The sequence below is a fragment of the Larus michahellis genome, chromosome 1 (assembly GCF_964199755.1).
Source record: "Larus michahellis chromosome 1, bLarMic1.1, whole genome shotgun sequence".
Classification (NCBI taxonomy): Eukaryota; Metazoa; Chordata; class Aves; order Charadriiformes; family Laridae; genus Larus; species Larus michahellis.
The window spans coordinates 32098509-32117717 of record NC_133896.1 but is presented as its reverse complement, the minus strand read 5'-3'; the positions used below and the strand labels follow the sequence as shown (position 1 = coordinate 32117717).

At 38.5% G+C, this 19209-nt stretch overlaps 1 protein-coding gene across 2 annotated transcripts in view; it reads right to left on the bottom strand.

The window, feature by feature from the left end:
* The window catches only part of CNTN1 (contactin 1), a 260047-nt gene that overhangs the window by 85183 nt on the left and 155655 nt on the right, over window positions 1-19209 (bottom strand). For both annotated transcript variants that reach the window (XM_074563570.1, XM_074563654.1), the window contains one exon: window positions 12536-12664. In XM_074563570.1, the coding sequence (XP_074419671.1) occupies window positions 12536-12647 (112 nt within the window). In that variant the 5' untranslated portion in view covers window positions 12648-12664. The remainder of the gene's footprint in view (window positions 1-12535; window positions 12665-19209) is intronic.

Below are 19209 nucleotides of genomic sequence, written 5' to 3'. Positions count from 1 at the left end.
CAACTAGAAAAAAAAAAAAGCAGAGCTTTTGAAAAATGGTCTGCTTGCTTTGATACTTTAAAGCACAACACTATGTAAAAATCTACATACTGCTGGATCAAAAGAAGTAATTTCAGACTTCTTCTTGAAAAGGCAAGAATCATGTATTTGCTTAGAGCCCGGAATGACTGAGCCACAAACATGATGGCAGCTCCTGTACAGTTCTTAAATATGAATACAGAAGAACAACGGCCTCTAGCAGTAGACAGCCATATCGTATGCAGCTGACTCTTTCCACCTTAAGACTCAAATGATGTTACAGACCACTTAGGCATTTCATGGCATGCATTTTTAATGCTGCCAGCACTATTAATTATACTGAGTGAATGCCTGTTTCTCACACCTATCAAATATGCTTTATAATGGCACTTCTGCTGCAATCTATTACGAATCTGGTTTCAGATCTCTGGCCGAGCAGAAAAAGATGCACGTGTCAGGTGTGGCAACCAACAAGCCTTTCATTCTCAGTTGTACGCTGAGTGCAGACCATTGATACATAAACAGCATGAGGGAGAAAAGGGAAGCAAAAGGGTCCGTGAAAAGATCAGCAAGAAATGTTCACACTTCAAGTGAAGTACCGTGCCTGTGTGACTAAGTTTGGCGAGTGAGGAAGGGCAAACTAAGAGTACAAGGAAAAAGATCGGTTGATTGAAGTTGTACCTACAAGAAAAAGGGGAGGAGTAGAAGTAGGGAAAGGAAAAAGGAAATGGATGTTTTCGATAAACTGTGGATGAGAAGAAAAGCACATTTCATCTGTTCTAGTGCTGCTTTAGACATCACCTCTGTGCCTGGGAAGATCATGGAACAGATCCTCCTAGAAGCTATGCTAAGGCACATGGAGGACAGGGAGGTGACTCGAGACAGCCAGCATGGCTTCATCAAGGGCAATTCCTGCCTGACCAACCTAGTGGCCTTCTATGATGGAGTGACTATATGAGTGGACAAGGGAAGAGCGATGGATGTTGTCTATCTGGACTTCCGTAAGGCCTTTGACATGGTCCCTCACAACATCCTTCTCTCTAAATTGGAGAGGTATGGATTTGATGGGTGGACTGTTTGGGGGATGAGGAATTGGTTGGATGGTCACATCCAGAGGGTAGGGGTCAACGGCTCAATGTCCAGATGGAAATCAGTGACAAGTGGTGTCACTCAGGGGTCCATACTGGGACCAGTACTGTTCACTATCTTCATCAATGACATAGACAGAGGGATTGAGTGCACTCTCAGTAAGTTTGTGGACAACACCAAGCTGAGTGGTGAGGTTGACATACCTGAGGGATAGGATGCCATACAGAGGGACCCAGACAAGCTCAAGAAGTGGGCCCATGTGAACCTCAAGAGGTTCAACGAGGCCAAGTGCAGGATCCTACACCTGGGTCGTGGCAACCCCCGGTATCAATACAGGCAGAAGGATGAAGGAATTGAGAGTAGACCTGTTGAGAAGGACTTAGGGGTACTGGTGGATGGTGAAGCTGGACAGGAGCCAACAATATACACTCGCAGCACAGAAAGCCAACCGTATCCTGGGCTGCATCAAAAGAAATGTGGTCAGCAGGTTGAGGGAGGTGATTCTGCCCCTCTACTTCGCTCTCCTCAGACCTCACCTGCAGTACTGTGTCCTCCTCTGGAGCCTTCAACACAGGAAAGATAGTGACCTATTGGAGAGGGCCTAGAGGAGGGCCACAAAAATGATCAGAGCGTTGGAACACCTCCCCTATGAGGACAAGCTGAGAGAGCTGTTCAGCCTGGAGAAGAGAAGGCTCCAGGGGAGACGTTATTGCAGCCTTTTGGTACTTAAAGGGGGCCTACAGGAAAGATGTGGACAGACTTTTTAGCAGGGCCTGCTGCGATAGGAAGAGGGGTAATGCTTTTAAACTAAAAGAGGGAAGATTTAGACTAGATAGAAGGAAAAAATTTTTTACAACGAGGGTGGTGAAACACTGGAACAGGTTGCCCAGAGAGGTGGTGGATGCCCCATCCCTGGAAACATTCAAGGTCAGGTTGGACGGGGCTCTTAGCACCCTCATCTAGTTGAAGATGTCTCTGCTTATTGCAGGGGAGGTTGGACTAGATGACCTTTAATGGTCCCTTCCAACCCAAACTATTCTATGCTTCTATGGTTCCATGAGGATGGACTTCATGACCTCTCAAACACCCTTACTGCCCTATTTTCTGGGTACATTTCTTGTGATTTGTATTTTTAATCGGAGCAAAAGCTATCATCTAATTCTGATTATTCAAATCATTCTTCAGTGAGTTCTGCAAATGAGATTCAGACTTTTTAATAGTGCTAAAATGTATTAGGAAGTCTTTGCAAAGGTCAAGAAAGACTCTACACAGCTGATGAGATCACAGATACCTGTATAAGAACCAATGGTGCTGGAAGGCGGCCCTGTCACCCCTTCTCCAAGAGATACTCTCCAGCTGGGCAGTGAAATCCTCTCTCTAGGCGTTTCTGCAACACCTCTCCATGCTTGTCTGACTTCTTAGCTAGCTGCTGAAGCTAAAGGGAGTGGAAATCTATTCCCTTCCAGCTTTCTGGGTTAGATTTCTGCTAGTTTAATCAGGTGAATTTGTTCACTGATGAAGACCTGTGCCGTTGCAAAGGGAGGAATAGGAGCAGGTGTCTCCTTTTGAGTGGAAAAAAGTTGTCTTATTAACTGAATCATTTGAAAGAACCACTGCCTAAGTAAGATAAACATATTCAAAAGCCTTACCACTACTTGTAGATGAGCTACAAAATTATATTAGTACACTTCTATGTCCCTGCACAAGCCTGTGAGAAATCATAATATAAAATATCCAACACATTCAGAGAAAAGATACCAAAAGGATGTCTGAAAATAACAATCAGAAACCACCTGAAGCAGTCATTTTCAATTCATCTCGAGAAATGTCATCAGAAGAAGGGAAAAAAAGGCACAATAAAAAGTCTTATTCAGCGCACTCTATATATTTAATTTAAGAAATACCCAACTTTTCTACATAAATCTATTTTATAAAAATGAACTAGCTTTCACATGACTTAATTTTGCATGGTAAACACTATTGTAAGAACACAGAGACAAAGAGGTTCAGGGTGACTGATTACCTGATATTTCTCCCTACCTGATCTCGGTAGATCCTACCAGATCTACCATATCGAATCATCTCAAAAAGGTGTCTTTTTAAATGATTCTAAAAACCCTCCAATAAGTTAAACTTCATGATTTATTTTAGCAAATCTATTCCAATGCCTAACAATGCTTATAATTAGAATATTTTTCTTTTTAACATCTAAATTTTAATATTTAAAGATCTTAAACTTGTAGACCTTTTTATTGAACTTTATAATTTTACTAAAAGTTGTCATATTAGATCTGACTTTGATCTTCTGGTATTTTACTGGACTCTTGGCTGTTTCCTCTTACTAGTAAGAAATAATGAAGAAAAAATTGCACCAAGAGTATTTGCACACAAGCACTCATCTTGCTATCATAAGCAATGCAAATCTTTAAAAATATTACATTCTACATAGTATTAAGCAACAATGTCAACCTGCTACTACCACAGACAATATAAAATATTGAACTCAAAACATCAATTTCAGTGGGTTAGAGTACTGAGCAAAAAATTCCTCTATTGAGAGAGCGCAGGATTAGTTTGCTTGTTTCAACACCAGTCATCCGAATCACTTTCAGACAAGTCAATTTATTTTATTATCAGCTAATTCAGTCCTTACATGCATCTAATTCATTTTGAAAATCAATTTTACTTATAGATTAAGGATAACGTCATGAAGTAAAGCTGCTTATAATTACGGGAATGGCTCTGTCTGTCAGCACAACCAGAAAGAAAAGTTAAAAATATGTAGTTTATTAAAGACTACTGTGAATTTTTTTTAGTTCTTTAGAGAAAATAGCAGTTCTTGGGCATATTTTTTCAAATACAGAAAATTAAATAAAACCTAATTGTTTACTTTTGCCTTACTCACTCTCAGCTACAGATTGCACATATCACATGTGTTTTTAGGAGTGTTTTATGTGTGACAAATCATGGAACCGAAAAATGTTTTTAAAGGCTTTTCTTATAGATAATCTGGTTTTCTACCACCAATTTTTAATTACACTTTCTAGGTTCACTCATGATCTTTTTTTTCTATCAGTTCTACACTCGAATAGCTTCAGAGAGTTAGGAATTTTCTGGATCGGCACCGACAAGGTGAGAATTGGTGGCTGGTGCATTGTTTTCCAGGACACCCACCAGGTTTAAGGAGCGAGCTGCGGCACAGCAGACCCAGCGCACTACAGCTCCTCTGACTTGCGTTGCTATTTTCAGCGCTGGGAATCGTAAGGCTGCTATGTGTCACCCAGGCAGGGAACACACGCTAAGAAAGAAAGAGCTGACAATCTTCAGCCAAACTCCTGTACCACATGGCAGACAATTTGGAAAAGGGAAAAAAGATACCACTGTGTTTACTGGTAGATGTGTTTACTAATAATTACACATTACTTCACAGCTAACATTTCACGACCACCCTAATTAAAATATTTCTATTTTCTTCTGCTCGTGGACAGTTGCCACAAATACACAGGGAGTTACTTTATACCTAATCTGAGATGTTATTTTGTTGGGAACCTGAAATGGTTAATTCCTGCCATTTATTTAATTAAATTATTTGTACAGACTGCTACCTGACTTTTCAATATATTCATTCTCACATTTTGCATAATCGATTCTCTATCTAACCTGAATACAGGAAAGTGGAAGAAAACAGAAAATTCCCAAGGGGAACAGTATACTGTAATTTTACTGTTAGTCTTTTATAATGATGTCTCTCAAAGACAGGTCACTAAACCATGTCAGGGCACTTGTGCATGATTCTGCCTTCACATGGCTAGTATGACAATAAGCAAAAACGTCATAAATTAACATTTACTCTCACTTTCTTATTTGATATACTGATTTCAAGCATGTCTTCATTTTCTACATTCTTTACAAGATACACCTTTTTCATGTTGGCTTATACAGTAGTTATAATCTATATTTCATGCAGGAGCTGTGAAATATTCTTCACTAAGGAGTCAAAATAATATTTTAACTTATTCCTTATTTACAAAGTTATTAAAGCTTTATCAGTTTTTTAAAAATCCTATACATTTAAAGTGATTCATCAGAAATGGTGGATATATAACTATGTGTCAATTCATTGGGAAAGTAGATTTAAAGGGAAGTCAAATGTAAGATCAAGTCACTTCACTCAAATGATTCACATACTGTGAATCACTTGCAAGAGATTTTTAATGGATGTCCATTTGTATATTTGCCTTATTTGTTCTAAAGTGTCCTTAATCCCACTAAATCCTTAAATTAAAACACAAAAATATAGAGAAGTAATTGAATCTTAATAACAGAAACAGCTGATTAAACAAAATGGAGCAAGCGTTCCCTTAACCAGTACTTAGGGCACTCAAGCTTCTGGAAGGACTCCCAGATCTAGCACCATTTAAAAGGTGATCTGCTCAGGAGGAACAACTTGCACATGCCAAACAGAGAAACATTAGCGTGTAAGGTACCATATGCAAAAGTAACTAATAGAGGAAATGATGATGGGTATCACTGAACTACAGTGAAGGGCTGGCAGTAAAACATGTGGGGCTATATAAGCCTACGAATCCATATATTCAGAAACTAGAGGATGTATCCTGAAGCCCTAATCCTGCAAACACTTCTGTACATGCATTCAATTCCATAATTAAAAAAAAACCACCCAAGCTCCAAGACCAGAAGACCAAACCTCCATATATGAGAAGGGAGTGATGAAAATAAAGGAAGAAATATTTGAATGCTCTTCAAGACCTACAGACTGCATACTTTAATAAACAAATTACCATTTTGCTTTAAAACAAAATGTCAAAAGAGTATGAATTTTCCTTTCAGAATGTCTGTGCAGAAATCAATTCATTTAGAAGATAATTGATTGCAGGTTATTAGTGGTTTTTTGATGGATAAATCCCACTGTAATGAAAAATTATTTCCAATGAAAGATGGTAAGTTTTACAAAGGGATGGCTAAAAGAGCTTCTGCTGGAAATATTAAGACCTTTAACTTAATTTTTAAGAAGGGTAAAATGGTGATACTGTTTGCTTAAAGCAAATAATAACGAGACAGAACTGATTTAAGATCATCGGAGATGTCTCATATTCTTTCAGGAACTCAATCTATCACAAAATTTAAGCACAGAAGTTGAGCCAAATCAACAAGTTACTTATGGACACAAAGGTTCAGCATGTGTTCAAGTCCTCTGCTAGGTAAGAAGCAACTGGATTCTAAAACCAGTACAAATTGTGAACTGAATATCAACAGCAAATCACAGTGAAAAGTTTTCCAAAGGTCAACATCAAAAAGAAGCTAAACCAGGTAGAAAACCTTAAGAACCCATCACTCTTATTGCACCTGATATATTATTATTTTAATTAGCATCTTTATTTTTCTAATGAGCCTTCTCCTTCTGTTCCCACTTCCTGTATAGCTCTCTATTTCCCTGGCATTTATCATTGCCAAAGGTGGCTGCTCGAGACAGTCATTTGGTATCGCTCTCATCAGTATTGATCTAACGGACATTGTTGTATCCTGTTACATATTTTCACATGAGAGAGGGACAAAGATCTGTTGACACAGCACATGGCTAGATTAACCTTGAACGCTAATGGATGCTGAACAGAGGACCCATGGACTCATTCATTATCTTAACTATCACTAAGTCGTCAGGCTCCACATCATCTTCGCAAGCCTAGAAACCACTTGGTATTTAGAAGTAGATCTCGTACTGCTTTCAATATGTCACAGAAATGAGGACCTACTAGTAGCTGAGAAGCTCGTGCTCAGAAACAAGATGGTCTGGGAACGAGTCAAAATATCTCTACAGAGATATTTGTATCTCACACAGGCTCACAGAAAAGTAAACGAGGCACTTCAAGGTTTCTGGGCATTATGATCACAAAACACATTTTGATTATTTATTTACAAATGTCAGACACTCTGCAGTAGCATGAAATGGTCTTCTAGCATCCAAGAAGGGACATGGCAGGCAAGAAAAATAGGTATTTAGTATATTCATCCACTTTTTATTTACAAGAAAATGCATATCTCTCTTTAGCAATTGTGAATGATGCCATATGTTGTGGTAAAAAGCTTTAAATAATGTAGATTCTGTCCCTTAGTTCATACCATGTATTTTTGAACCTACTGTTCCAGAGAAAATCCAAGATATATATAATTTAAGGTTTGAGGGTTGGCTTTTGTTTTACTTCTCTCATAATCAAGTGCGAAAACTTGCCCTCGGCATTCATGGGAAGCTTATGTGCTGAAGCAGTAGTGTGTTCATGTCCACAAAACTCATGATGTAGCATTTCGTGGTCCATAAAGAAGATTCCGTCATCCTGATGGAGAAGAGGTACCAGCGTAAGCCAGCAAGACTCTAAAAGGATATCAGTTTCCAAGAACCAGTCAGCACTCAAACAGAAAAAGTAACCACTCAAGCAGTCCCACTTCATATTATATGAAAGGGTTAGAGTGTCTTTGGGAAGGCTGCCTCTACTTTTCTGGACCAAAAAGAGCAGGAGAATTACTCCTATTTCACATGTGCCAGTGAAGTCCTTGAAGAGCAGCGTAGTTAATTATGTAGTTTCTCCTTCACAGCAAGTTTCAAGTATGAAAAGCTCCAACCCTTGGCAGAGCAAGTTTCTCCACTGATGCCTAATAATGACAGGATATGGTTTGCTTGTCTCCTCAAACTGCCAAGAGGAATGCAGCCAATATCAAGTATAGTACTTTTAAACACTCACATTTGCCTACCAGATGCTTAAATCATTTAGGTGATTCTTCCTTAAAAACAAAAGTGCTACTTCAAAAGTGACTTAAGAGCCTAAAACATGTTGATCTCATGGGAAAGCCAGTGCTCAGCAAATTAGGGCTGAATGTAGAGTGCAGCAGCTACTCTGCACGTTCTCCCCACAAAAGCCTTCCAAGTGCAGGTGAAAGACCAGCAATGTACTCAGAAATTCAGCATGCTGTCTAATCGCATCCTCACGTACACTTCGGAATAACTGCCCGGCACTGAGACGCCCTGTGTCTTACTGGCTTTCTTGCTTTACCAGCTTTCACTGAAGCTTGTTGTCCTAGTGATTTTTGAAAACAAGGCATTACGTTCCCTAAAAAGCAGGAGTGCTTTTGACGTTTTCACTCCTGGACTACTAGCTCATTTTGCGCAACCCAAAATAATCGTAGAATGACAAGCTGCCTTTTGAGGCCTGATCTGACCCAAACTCAGGTACTGCCTGGCTCTGCACTATGAAATCCCAACATAAAAAGTAGAACAGTTTGATTAGAAATAAAATATTGGAGCAACGCAGTAACATTTTTTGCTATTGATTCCTCTTAAATCCAAATGTAATCAAGTATTCATTAAGCACAATAAAATATAGGGCCTTTGCAACTTTTATTTAGTCTTTTGGAGAAAGAAACAAAAACACCCTGTTGCTCAAAAAGACTCTAAATTCTTTTTGTGCAAGGTTATTATTATCCCAAGTGAAGATACACTTTGGTTCATTGATTTATATGGGATGTACTAGATGAAAGAAAAGTTTAGAATTCAGACTTAGCAATAGGATATGAACTTAATGGGGAGTCAAAGGTAATTTAGAAGTATGCTGGAGAGAGCCCAGATGTCAGGGGAAAGAGGAGAAGAGTCAAATATTACCAGTAATAGTCATGAAATAACTTTTTTGGCAGCAGACTGACAATCATCGCAATGTTCCCTGAGGAGTGATTTGCTGCTGTCATTTGCCTTGCACTGCTCAAAGTGCACTCTGAAAAGCAACCTTTTTTGTAACTGTCTGTTCTATCAGTAAGTGAAAGACCAAATTACTTATGGCTTTTTCATCAATTTATATCCACAAGACTACATTTCAAGCATTAATTTACCTGGAAAATAAATACCGCTCCTGTCTCATTGCAGAAGCCTAAACTTCCGATGCACTGATTTGTGTAATGTTTGCTTCCCTGCAGTCAAGTATGTGCACATTCCCCACTGAGGGGAAATGGCCACTCAGCGTAACAATTCTCAACTTCTGCCTTTGATTACCACAAAACAGAACTGGCTAAAAGTCAGCGTTTTTTTTCCCAAGGCAAATCTTTAAAGAATATGTATTTCAGTTTGGGAAAAGAAATCTTTTTAAATTTCCTGCAGCAAGAAAAAGAGCAATTCAAAACCGGGTAAAAATACTTACCTTATAGAGCGTCAAAATACCTGTCACCCTTTCAAGATGAATTCTGAACATCTCTAGTCAGCGTAGCTTCAGGTTTTCAGCTTCCTATCTCCTTGTTTCCTAAATACTTCTAGCTGGTAAATCTGAAAGCTCTCAATGCTCAATCAAATGCATGAATTCTGAATACGTTCAGGTTTTTTGGCTGATATCTTTGAACTTGAGACAGACCATATGGTGAGACATCTCAAAGGAGACTGACCCTGGAAGCTATCAGTTTCCTGGTTCCAAACCAGTTAACACAGTAGGTCTGTTTAGGAGCCATGGGTTGCAAAAACCTTGACTGGTGGCCCCAGAGTCATGGATCGGTTTGCCTGAAGGTAATTTGCATGGTAGAACCACCCAGAACTGTGGGTCCAGCATCATAGTAGGCAAGGTGAGCCAAATAGACTTCCAAAGAAATCTCATGTTTTGTTAAAAAGTGCTAAAGCAACTTTTTTAATATTCTGCTTTAAACATCTGCTCCCAGCTAACTCATCTCTTCACTCTGGTGCTTGTTATTGAAATGAGAACTTACGATCTTCACTCAAAAACCATCCCCGATTCCCACATTCTCCATTACTGTTAACATTGCCACCATTCCCCTTGACAGTATCGTGTGTGAAAGAACACCTCCTAGAACTTGACCTGATCATTCCAATTGTGCACTTTCTTTCTCTACAGTATCTATCTCTCACTTTTTAACCATACCGTGGACCCTCCCAAGCAACCCCTTATATTTCACCTTGGTTACTGCAGCTACTTACGTTCTGGTTACCATGACATTTTCATTGCCAAGAAATACACTGAAAAGGAAAATTTGCTAAGACCAACTGCCAGCAGCTCTAGCACTCATTTGAAATGAGAAACCCTCCAGCAAGATGCAAGTGCTGGGGCAGAGTAAAGACTGCAACATCAGATTTATATAATCCAGATGGGTGCCATAAACCCTAGCTGACAAAAGCAGAATTTCTCTCAACTCAAATGGATATTTAATTATTTATGCAAAGTAGAGCGCGTCCAAGAGCAGAAAGTGTATGCACTACTCAGCCTTGCAATAATACAACAGAAATAATGAACTCCCTCTAGATTGTGTAAGACTATGAATTTTACACGTTGAAGGATGGTGCCTTATCTTTACAGGTAGTAGTTGGTCTTATTGTTAGCTTTTGATGAAAAACACAAGGAAGCCCTGGATTTATTCTATACCACAAGGTAAGTTAGGAAGTTTCTTTGAACTGGGAACGGCACTATTAGAACCTGGTCGCATTCAAAATCCTTCCCACCAATGCTTCCTATTATTCTTACAGGAATCATAGCCTAACACAGCCAATTACAGTCAAGCAAAAGATCAAATTAATATTGCTATGAATGTATCAATGCACGCTCAAACTGAATGCGATATCATCATACCCATCTTTCTTCTTCCTATGTCACTTACTTGTGACCCTCATAGCACACAATTTTCCCATGTCATTCTAAGGCACCTGCCAGGAGGTGCATTCTAGTGCCAAGAATTCTGGCTTCTGGACACAACTCCAATGTGCACAATACACAAGTAATAGCATTAATCATCTGGTTTTGCTGGTCAAGAAATTAACTGAACATTTGTTTGAAGCAATTGACTCAACTTTTTTAACAACCAATGTCCAGCACTTGCTTGGCCACTGCAGCTGATGATTTTCTTTGATGTCACCATGTCCAGAGTGAAATCACAAGTGTAACAGTACTGATGGTAACTGACAGCCTTTTTTTTTCAGGAGAAGCCCAGTATTAAATTGATGACTCTTAATTTTTAATTTCGGTGCCACTGGCAATGCTCATATCTTAACAAAGAAAACACCTAATAATAATAATAATAAATACATCATAAGCATGAAATCACAACATTTTAAAGGTCTTTATTTTTATTAGGTGTCGGTATATCCTCCAGAAAACTCAGATATGGTGTAAAGAAATGAGTTCAAACCTTTCATGGAATAAAATAATGTTCTCAGTAAACCAAAAAGCACTCCTGTGAGCTACTATGGACTAATTTCTTAAAGGCAATAAGCTTACATCACAGTTTTAAGCAGATTTTTGGACACAATAATATAAACAATATGGTCTCATGGTAATGACATTAAGGCGATGTCTGAAATGATGGCCAAATTAAGCAAGACTATGAACAGTTCATTTCAATTAGGGACTCATTAATTACATAAAGAACCCAGAGAAACACAAGAACATTCTATGAAATGCATATGAGTAACTTTCCCCTTAACACAGGGAGGGATCTAAAACCTACCTTGCAAATAGCTAAATCATTAGCACATAATATTTGAACTTCTCAAACCTCAGTCAGTATTTTGTGTATTCACAATTTAATTATTCCACTTGTTATATGCTTAGGTCTCAGCTCATGCAGTCTGTACATAAGCAAAATATTTTCTTTCTTGAGAAGACCTCTGCTTATGCTGGCAATCCAATTCATCATAGCAACTAAAAAACAGCATTTATTTAAGTTGTTATGGATGTCTGAAACAGGCTTTGCAAATCTCAAAGTTGTTCAGAACAGTTGGAATAGGAACTAGATTTTAATCCTGAATTTTAACTTTCCAAAGAGCTCCTTCCATCTCTTAGAGCTGAACTGAAATTTCAGTTGCAAATATCTCTGTAATTTCAGATGTTAGAAATATGACTCCTGAAAGTTTTAATATTTATGGCCCCATCTCTATTTATGAAAAGTTTTACCATTTGTAATTTAAAATTAAAGTCAGTATATGCAGCATTTCCCCACTGTATTACGAAAACTACCACTATATTGTGCTGGTAGGATTTTATGAATTCTAGATGGTGTCTGTATTGCAGAATTTTGTGTTTAGTGTCTCTTCTTGTGGACATATTTCCATTCTTCTAACGGATCATCTGCTGATCATTTGTGCATAAATAGATGGTTGATACATTTTTTATAATCTAGAGAAAGAAATAATTCTGTATACTGAATTAGAATAGACAAAAACAAATTCAAGGTCCAGATCTCTATTTTTTCAAGCTTTGAATTATGGCTTCCACTGTAGTAAGTATGCTTCCTTACAGCTTCATTATTCATATAAAGTAATTAATCGTATCTGCAGAAATCAATTAAAGCCATACAAACACCATAATTGACCTTGAAATGCATAAAACTGAAAACAGTTAGTTAAATAAATTAACATGGGAGGTCATCTTACCTGCCAGGCCAAAGACGAAACAGGGTGTAATAAGATGATAGATGAAGAGCCACATGGTTATCTTCTGTTCGAGCATTATCTCAAAAGGAATTGTGCCTTGCAACGCCAGCATTCAGACAGCTAAAATACCTGATAAGGGAGAAAGAAAAAGGAGTGAATAATTCTGACATAAGGCTTTATCTCATACCACATTTAACTTCCCATATTATCTGTCTAAACTGAATACTCAAGAGTTAACATAGGATAGAGGCTTTTGAATAATAAACGCATTATCAAATCTGCTGGACCAAATTAATGATATCTTTTATTTAGAGAGAACACTCTTAAAGAGTACCTCAGATTTTCCAGTGATAGTAAGTAATATGGCAAATATTAATACTGAACATCCTCTTTTAGACTCATCTTCCTATATTAAAACTATCATTTGGGTTGGATATAGATCCTCTCTCTGAGATCACTTCACATTATTAGAAATATTAAAATAATACACAGTTTGCAATAAAATAAGGAAAGTCAAGATTTATCCTCCCTCATCTCAGTAAATACTACATTACAATCAATGATTTCAAAGTCTGTAGAATGAAAATCAAAGTGAAACCTAAGTACATTGATCTTTTTCAGGATTCATTTATTTTGTCTAGTATATCATTCCTTTTAAACTTTTAACATACAATTCATGATCCTCTGGAAAGGTGGTATTAATTTTCATGAGTTTCCTTTTAAATGTTGAATATAATCGTTATTGCAATGTCATATTTGAAGTTTTCTCTTTTCCCTGTGGGAGAAACTCTGCTAAAAAAACGTACATCTTCTTTTGAATATTCTAAGATTTTAGATACCATTTTTCAGAATACTTTACTTCTATAACATTTTTTAATTCTTTCAATCAGAATATTTTGCTATCTTTTTGTTTCTGGCTGGTGGCAGTTACATATTATTTTCGGGCAATGCTTCATCATGTTTGCAGTATGCAATTTTCTGTTTTGTTTAATGGATTTCTTGCCATGAATATATAAATGCATCCTTTACATCCATCACATCTTGGTCATACTTCTTTGGATTGGCTCTGCTGTAGCACTGGTTAAGTTACAACCTTCATGCAGAGCTTATTATTGTATCTCAGGCAACGATATCATCCATTCCTCTCAGCATATTCATTTTGTTACTATTTCATTATAAAATATGCTTATACATACTTGAATACCTTTCAGTGACATGCATCCTAGGACATGTTTGCATGCTAAGACGGCATTGTCACTTTTTGCACTTGATGCTATTGTTTTCTAGCTTCCCATGGCAAGCACCGGTGACTCTGATATTGGCTTCTACCTTTTATCGAGAGTCTTGCTCTTTCCAGATCAAAATTTTTATTAAATAGTTTTCTTTTTTTCAAAATCCAGATGTTTTACATCTTGTTTATAAACTGCCCTGTTTCCCACCTCCAATACTAAGAAAAGGGCAGTTTTCAACGTCAAAGCGCATGTACAAATGTACCTGAGTCCCTAAGTATGCTTGGCATAAACGCTGGTCTGATTAACTGAGCGCCTCTGGTTTGGGCTGCTGCCGGCCAGGCCTGTCTCAGTGCACGTGTCTTGTGTCTCTCTTTGAGGTGGCTAGGAACAGGTCTCGGCCACGGGGGCTTTACACTTGCCCCCTCCTCCTCCGAATAATGCTAAGAAGAAATTTATTTGAACATGCCTCAAACAGTAAGCTTTCCTTAGAAGAGAGTTTCAATGAGGTATTTTCAACTCACAGTGTAGGAAAATTGCAAGAAATATCACAAGAGAATCTTTCGGCTCAGAAACTGCAGGAGCTGTTGCCCTTCACGTGTTTCCTTTTTTTAGCAGATTAAATCTTTAAGAAAAAATGTCATGCTGTGACCCTAAAATCATGGCTGTTACATGAAAATGGTGATCCACAAAACACAGACAAGAGCTAAACAGAGATCCCCAGAACTGAGATTTATTCAGAAATATTCCCTGGAAAAAGACTCTTAGGTTGGCAATAAATACATGTGCTTACTGTAGATGGATCCAAGGGGAAGAATTTACTAAACATCTTTACCCTCCCACTTCTGTTGGCACTAAAGTTTCTTCAGACTCTGTCACACAAAGGACATTCACAACTATTTCAGGCATCTACCTTAAATGACCAAGATACGAACCACTGTGTCTATATGATTTCTCCAAAAGACAACAGTAGGTTAGATCAACAAATGACCTCGTATACTTTTCCAGCAGCTATACCCTGGCTATGAAGCTTCTTGTGTTATGATACTGCCTTGCCTGGAACATTTATTTCCAAGTGACGTGAGTTGAATTGCATAGTTACGCTGAAATAATGCACATAATTAAACAGCAATGAAACAGGAACTCTGTTGGGAACAACGGTAATTACGCAGTAACTCATGGTGATAATGACTGTGTTCAAATGTATTGATAGATTAAATTGTTAAAAGTAAACTCCTGTTCTGTCTCTGACATGACAGGCACCACTACAGACAGAAGATCCTTCCTCCCTCTCTTTTGCAGAATTCAGTTTGATTTTGGAAAGTTACCTTGTCCTCTAGCTCTCCAAATATTCCTTTCTGTGGGCTCAGGAAAAAATAGTTGGAACACTGGTTCACATTACAGTAAATAAAAATTGTGTCAGTAAATGCTATAAATACCTCATTTTATTCAGATACAAAAATATCCACCCTGCCAGGATTAAAATCCTTTCCTTGCTCTCACTTCTTTCGGCTGAGTGGGTTCTGTATATATAGCACATCCATCCCTCCTGATTTATCTCAGCTTGTGGACGAGAAGTGAGGCTGTTTCACATCGCTCTGCTGAATTTTGGCAGAACTGCCTGCTATGAAATGAGACAGCACGTAGGTTATCATCTGTATGTCTGAAGTAGCGTGGCTGTACACGATGTCACCACCCAGCTGCCCAAGGATGAGTCCAGGCGTACTAGACGCAGCAGCACTCGCGCCAGAGGCAGCGCCGTGGGCTGCAGTGCTCACACGGCATTATCTACTGCCTCTTTTGCTTCACAGCTCTCAACCTTTTTTCCTCACAGAGTGAAAAGGATATTGTTGCCTGAGTCAAAATCATTCCCGCACGAAAGAACAGTCATTAGTACAACTCACTTTTCTCCCCTGTGAAAGCAGAGAGTGATTGCATTGCCTGGACATACTCCTTTTGGTCTGCACAGTGCACTACCTTTCTTTTCTCACAACAAAGCACCGTAATTTTAACAAATGACTAAGACATTTTAAAAATATGTAATAAAATGAGAAGGCACTTAACTGCAGCTGTATCAAGTTTAATTACTATCTGATGTTCATTAACACATTTAGGTCCCTTTTGACTGTTCAGTCTCCCAGAAGAGCCAGTCACCGCTACAGGACCTTTGCCTCCCTAGATTCAAGAAAAGTTCTGGTGAGCTGTCTGGAGCGCAATCCTCCCAAAGGAGGTGGGGGAAAACTGGGAGATTGTCTGCTGGATATAAAGCACTTTCAATTTTGAATGCAGGGACCTCCCAGAACGCTTCTGGAAGCTTGCACTGTCTCATGATGCTTCATTAGGATGAGGCTTGCTCCCAGGACACAAGGGTAGACCTGCCTCTCTATGCTACCAAATCATAAGGATGCTTTAATCTCTCAATATATGCTTTAGGAAAATGTCTAGATTTTCTTCAGTATTCCATGTGGCTTTCTTCAGATCTTCACCACACACATTGGTCTTCATGAAGGAGAAACAGACAGTTGTTTTACAGCTATTAAAATAGCCAGTGTTTTGCATCACTTCCCTACTTAATGCAAACATGTAGATGACACCATCTCTTTGCAAGGGTATAAAGCATTCATAATCTAGACACAAAAAGAAATTACAAACAGCAGGTAATGGAAGTCAGAGGAATGAAGATAATAAGATCAAAAGCAGTGCAAATAGGCTACATAAACTACTAGATTTTAAATCAAGAAGGGGTGGGAATGGACAAGGGAAAGCGGAGCAACAGTGGTGGACGTTAAAGGGGTGAAGAGGAAGCAAAGAGGAGGGAGGTCAGTGTTACAAAGCGGGGGGAAGTCCTGTGGGACATGTAAGTGATGTGTGGGAGGATGGAAGCAATAAGCTCAACAAAAAGGGCGGTCAGAAAGAACAGCAGAGAGGGAAAGCGATGCAGATGGAGGTAGATGAAGGTGCATGAGGATTAGCAGTCGCCTCTGTCAGTAAATCTCAACGTTTGCCATGGCAAGATCTTCCCTGAACCTCCCTCCCCAAGGCTTTCAGCGTGGTACCAGCGTGATCACTGCATCAACCCCCGGCATCCGCTCAGAGCTCCCTCTCAGGAACCCCAAATGCTGAACGGGCAGAGAGGGGGCAAAAGAAAGCATTTAGGAGCTCTGGCTTGGTACACTTAGCTGGGAGAGGTAAATCACGATGCTTGTTATGATTCTCATTTCCTGGTATGGTATGATAATTATATGCATTCAAGTTTTAGAATTGGTAGAGATTCCATCCAGATTAGACTATAAATAGATACAACAATCTAGAAGAAATCTCTGGTTCTCCACCCTTTTTCAAAACATGAATATATATAATTGCAATAATTCACTAGTAAATTAACACAGTGTCAAGTTATAATCAAAGCCTTTTAGGACCCACACAATCCTCACCCTAATCAGTGTTTTGTATTTGTTTTTCCTTCAGGCTCTTTTAGCAATTTTAGTAAGCATCTAATTGCTTGTTATCTTGATTTTCTTAAAAGAGTTGGCATTTTTTTGCTATGATAACTAACTCCTCATAAACTCCTTATTAGTTGCTCAGTATTTAGAATCACCACAAAACTTTTGAATTAGGCAAAAATAATGATGTACATTGCATACAATTTATTGTATCACCATTTGTCCTTTCCTACTATTTTGATCTTTGCAATTTAATTTTGTGATCAATCAACAGGTTTTGGCATTCTAGGTTAGATTATGCCATTAGAAGGGGCACAACATCGTATTCAAAAGTCTGAATACTTCTGAAACCAACAACTTAGCTACTAGTGTTTACTAGTCTCTATTACCAGCGAGGTGATAACAGTCAAGTTCCTTACCACTGCACAGATTTATCTCATTATAGCGGTCTGGGATTACTGGAACTAAACTTCCAAGCCAGCCCTGCTCTTATAGCACTGCTACAGGAGATGTTTTAACGATAGCTGGCTATCTCTTAGAGCTCACAAGTAGCTTTAGTTCCTTTCAGAAAGGCTTGTAAAATGCTTCACTTCCTTTTGGTCACCTTTGATTTCTAGAATTATACCCTTCATTTTTGCCATATTCGTTCAAGTGCAAATGCAAGTTCAAACCCACTGCTTCCAGTACTACCCACTGGCCCAAACGGTCCATCACCAACAGTCATGCTGCCAGTATTTTCCACATCATCCTATTTAAAGAATATATCTACTCTCTCCATTTCATGTGAATGAAAGCCAGCCAAGAAGCCCATCAATTTGATCGCCCATAAATAAGATACTCTTCTTGAACAGCATTTACACTTTCAAGGACAACACGCAGTAACATAACAAACAACTGCTAAATTGGAACAATGAGCACTCTAATCCCTCCCCTCAATTACTCAGAATTTTTTTTCTACTGCTTACAAGTGCTAAATGAATAAATAAATAAAACCTAGGATCAGTTCATTAATATATTTAGACAGTGGACAATTCAACCAGCTCTGTATTTCTGCTTGATAAACATTGACTTGGAAACACAAAGAACCAGCGTCTTGGAGGTGATGAGGACTCCAGGGCTGTTACAGGGCTTGGCCTAAGTCACAATGGGAAATCTTAACTTTGGAGTGCAATACAAAGCTTCCATTCTTTTACAAATACTTATGAATTTAGTCTTTGTGCCTTCTTTTTCTCGGTTTAAAAAGAACTAATGTCCTGGCACACCAATGATTTGCAACATATTCTGTCTCAGAGTTACCCTTTTTCTCCCCTCCCTGTCCCCTTTTTTGATTCTCTTCACGAATCAAGCATCAAAAAGACAATAAATTCCTTCTCTAGACATGTTTTGAGGCATGCCTTTTGCACTTGAAAGCAATAGTGCCTACTCTACAAAGCAAGAAAACCTAGTGCCTATAACAAGAAACAAAAACATCAAATGTATTTGCAGAAGATTGTTGTAGGATACTGAAGATACCAGGGATCCGAATGGCAACCACGAGATGTCTGTTTTCCATGGCAATTTTCTAATGCATCACTTTTTCAAGTAGGACAATCCGCTGGTAGTTAATCACACTGTGAATCTAACTCTTCTGCTTCCTTTATATTTAAACATCAAAGAATTCAGACCTCGAGAATCAGTAACTTCTTCAGTCAGTTGCTCAGTAGGCACTTTTGCTTTTTTGTTAGGCAATTAAGAAGCCCTATGGGACTTTTCTTTGCTTGCCTGCTACATCGTCCTTCCTGTTTTCATTTTTTTCGCTCTTTGTTTTGGCTTTCTGTTATTTTGTCCTCTCAGATAGTTCATACAACTAATGAGACGTCTTATTTTTCTTATTTGCATCCACAGACTCATTATGAATCAACATTAATTCCTCCCCCTACACGGGTTTTACAGCGGCCACACATCTATGTCAACTTGCAGTTAATCAGCGACTCTCTAACAAAGGGTCATTTGGTATTGGTAC